This window comes from Cyphomyrmex costatus, unplaced genomic scaffold, assembly GCF_001594065.2.
Source record: "Cyphomyrmex costatus isolate MS0001 unplaced genomic scaffold, Ccosl1.0 scaffold280, whole genome shotgun sequence".
Taxonomy (NCBI): Eukaryota; Metazoa; Arthropoda; class Insecta; order Hymenoptera; family Formicidae; genus Cyphomyrmex; species Cyphomyrmex costatus.
In genome coordinates this window covers 6,151-9,537 of record NW_017276911.1, presented here as the reverse complement: position 1 = coordinate 9,537, position 3,387 = coordinate 6,151, and the positions used below count along the sequence as shown (strand labels likewise).

Genomic DNA, 3,387 nt, shown 5'->3' with positions numbered 1-3,387 from the left:
TTGTAAGTGAGCTCATTACGATTAAATATCTTTTATTTTTGTTATTTTTTAAATTATTTATTTATGAAAATTTTATTGTCCCTGAAGAAGGCTAAAAAATGAGTCGAAACATGTAAGCTTATTTATTTGATAATTTTTTGTATTAGATGGAATTGCCAGATATACATATATCGGCGTTGCGTGAAGTTATCTACCCTTAACTTCTAGTGCCCTTTTTTTCCGAGATAATTTTTTATTTATAGGACTTTTGTTATTTAAGAATTAATATAGCCTTGACTTGTAAACCAATCACAATACTATTAGTAATTTAAGACGTTATTTAAGATGGTCTTGAAATAAAAACAGATTACGAATATTAATCTTAGATTTTCTATTAATTGTAAGAATTAATAATAATAATCAATTAAAGAATCATTTTGAGATGCTTTACTGAATTCATTTCTAAATAAACACAAGCGGCAATAGAAGGCAACAAAGAAAAATTAATAAGTTTTCGAAAACTGTTCTCATATACAGAGTAGGTCATTTTAATCAATAACACGAAAATATCTCGAAAAAGAGAAATTTTTTCAAAAAATGTTTCAGACAAAAGTTCTATGATTTCAAGGGAGAAAAAAGACAGCGACCTTGTTTTATCTTGAGATGTTATTAATTTTATATATTAAGGTCAGGTCTATGTTAAATAGAATTTTGTAAACGAAACCCTCCATTTATTATTACGTATTCATGTAACTTATTTCAAAATCTTTCCAAAACGCTATTATAAAGTACTTTATTGTTAAGCACATTTCGAGTTATTAAGTTCGAAAGTAATGGTTTGCCGGCATTTGCACTTTTCAATGTGTCCGACTGATGGCTGAAACCTTCTAGATGTTACTCAAAGTCATGACTGACATCTTATTTCCCCTCTTTTTTCTTCCTGTGCACGTGTGGGAGGCGCGTGTGCGCGTTTTTCACGACATCATGTGGTTTAGAAATCACAAAGTATTTTATGTTTCAAAATAAATTTGACACTGTTCTACAAATCAAGTTTTGAAATAAATAATTATTTATATTACTTATATTTTTCATTTTTTCTTTGTTAGAAAACAGAATATAATCAATATTAATTATTGTAAAATAACAGAAGTGTCAAAGAATCGAAAAAATTAAATGATCCTATAATAAATTTTAATACAACGAAAAACAAAGATAATTGCTCTTTTATGTAATACATGCTTCTACTGTTTTTTTGACAGCATCACGAGCATATGGTATATATGATAGAGAATACCATGTCATAGCTAATGACTGAATAATTATAAATAAAAGAGCTAGACCAGGATTATGCAACTGAAAACAAAAGAGTAATAAATACTTCAAAATATGAAGAATAAAATAAAAATAAGAAATATTGAGTACTTACGTGTAAAGCTGCAAAAAGTGTCAAAGCAATTGATGCAAATACTAATATTGTTGCAATTATTCTTGTCGATGCAAACATTTTCTTAAACTGATGAAATGGACCCATCAAGAAACACGTACTGAAACGTACAGGTTACTAATTATTTTAATATTTTGCAATTGTATTTATAACATGTTATTTTGGATATAACTGTAAGAATGATAATAAGCATAATGTAATCCCTCGTCTATTTTTGAGGTAAAATTTTGTTCGTTTTCATGTATATAAATTCAGCCTGTATTGAAGATTTTCTAGAAAAATTTTTTAGAAGAAAAATAAGACAGCATCCATGGTTTGATTGGATTCGAACCAATTTCAGTATTTTTGCGAAAAATTTCACATATAGCAAATTTCAGCAAAATAATTAAAAACAATGTTATTGACAGTTAGCTTCTATTTTACCTGGCTAAAGAGATAATGTTGCCTAAAGTATAAAATACAGCAAATACGGTAAGACCTTTCTGTAAAAACAAGGCAAATGATCCAAGGAATGAACATAATATGCCAACGATGAAACAAATTGCAAAACCTTTTATCCTGGTAGACCAACTTAAGGTTGTCTGATCCATAACCTGTTAAATATAAAAATTGTCAATAATCTTTTTGAAATAAACAAATTAGACATTATACATAACGTAACAGTATACATAACAATAAAGATGCTATAAATGTATATAATAAATCTGTATAATTCTTTAACAATTTACCATGAAATCTGCATCAACCTTCCATTGTCGACCGCATGTGAACATTTATTAAAGTGATAATTTCAATTTACAAGCGAAATGAGATTATAATACACCTATTAATTAGTGACATATTTTATATAACTGTGGATATAATTACCTGGGTTATAATACCACTTTCTTCATCGCATCGTTCATTACCGTTCAAAGCTCTCCTTAATTTGTCCATTTTTAATCAAAAATAGAAATAAATACACTTTTCAGACGAATGAAAAATTGAAATCATTAGTGTATTAATATGTGAGGTTATCAACCTATATGACACATTTTATCTGCAGTATTACACGCTAATGTATCAGATTATAAGTACTCCTAAATATTTAATTAATCGGTAAAATTTTATACATTAAAATAATTTTAGATGGGCTACTATAATTATTTACACGTTTCACGTCTTTCGTGTGCAGCCTTCACCTTATAAACGTATTTATAGTTGGATGTTGTTCCTAATAGCTGCTTTAAGTTACACTTTCTGCACTCACAAAGAATGAAAAAGCGTACATAAATAGAAATGTATGTATATAATGTCTCTCCGAAGAAAGTTGTACTCGATATCATGTAGTATACATTTGACATGCTTATCCAAAGTGAATAGGAAGTAAATGGGAACGGAGATAGGAGCATGCTGGAGTACGTTAGAATACGAGAAAGAAACCATTTAATTTATGAATGTATTAAAAATGTAGTGTCATTCGCAGTCATAACATTTAGTTTACCCACAAAACTTATCAGTTAGCCCATTAATGAATGTAAATTGTGAACCATTTGATTTGATATTTTTGGACCATGTTAGGAGTCTTACAAAAATTAGTAGAAATCTTTGTCTCATTCTATCAATTGGAATTAGATTTTCTCAGTTGTGCTTTAATCCTCAGTAAAAGTTTGAGAACTTTGTCAAAATATATTTAACCAAGTTTATGGTTGACAAACATGTATTAATGGTATGTAGAATAATTCGGGCAAATGTATCTTATAATTTTTTTGTGGTACACAGAAACATTTATGGATACGTAAAAATAGTATTTTGTAAGTAACAATATTTAATTGACAAGTGGACTTCGTACTACACCTGAACAGAAAGCAATAACATTTATATAGTAAAATAAAAGCAGCATGTATAATAATCAATATTGACAGAATAGAGGATATTAACAAGGGCAAATCTGAGAGGCAACAAAACTTACAATTTAAATTTTC

At 28.1% G+C, this 3,387-nt stretch overlaps 1 protein-coding gene across 3 annotated transcripts; it reads right to left on the bottom strand.

The window, feature by feature from the left end:
• Nucleotides 1-708: 708 nt before the first annotated feature.
• LOC108774997 (vesicle transport protein SFT2B) lies at nucleotides 709-2,380 on the bottom strand. 3 transcript variants are annotated; one of them, XM_018541267.1, is made up of 5 exons: nucleotides 2,291-2,380; nucleotides 2,152-2,169; nucleotides 1,847-2,016; nucleotides 1,406-1,523; nucleotides 709-1,018 (listed from the first exon to the last, which is right to left on the bottom strand). In XM_018541267.1, exons 1-5 carry the CDS (start codon nucleotides 2,357-2,359, stop codon nucleotides 971-973), a joined length of 423 nt encoding a protein of 140 aa, XP_018396769.1. In that variant the 5' UTR covers nucleotides 2,360-2,380; the 3' UTR covers nucleotides 709-970. The 3 variants fall into 3 exon arrangements, with proteins under 3 accessions (XP_018396769.1, XP_018396767.1, XP_018396768.1); XM_018541265.1 differs by lacking the exon at nucleotides 709-1,018 and adding an exon at nucleotides 1,204-1,332; XM_018541266.1 differs by lacking the exons at nucleotides 709-1,018; nucleotides 2,152-2,169 and adding an exon at nucleotides 1,204-1,332.
• Between the last annotated feature and the right edge of the window lie 1,007 nt (nucleotides 2,381-3,387).

Bases quoted from the DNA above. Each gene is read 5' to 3' on its own strand.
- LOC108774997 (XM_018541265.1), bottom strand. From the start codon at position 2,359: ATGGACAAATTAAGGAGAGCTTTGAACGGTAATGAACGATGCGATGAA. The intron at 1,524-1,846 runs GTAAAATAGAAG...TGTACGTTTCAG, and splicing joins AACATTATCTCTTTAGCCAG to TACGTGTTTCTTGATGGGTC. The intron at 1,333-1,405 runs GTAAGTACTCAA...TTTTGTTTTCAG, and splicing joins CACTTTTTGCAGCTTTACAC to TTGCATAATCCTGGTCTAGC.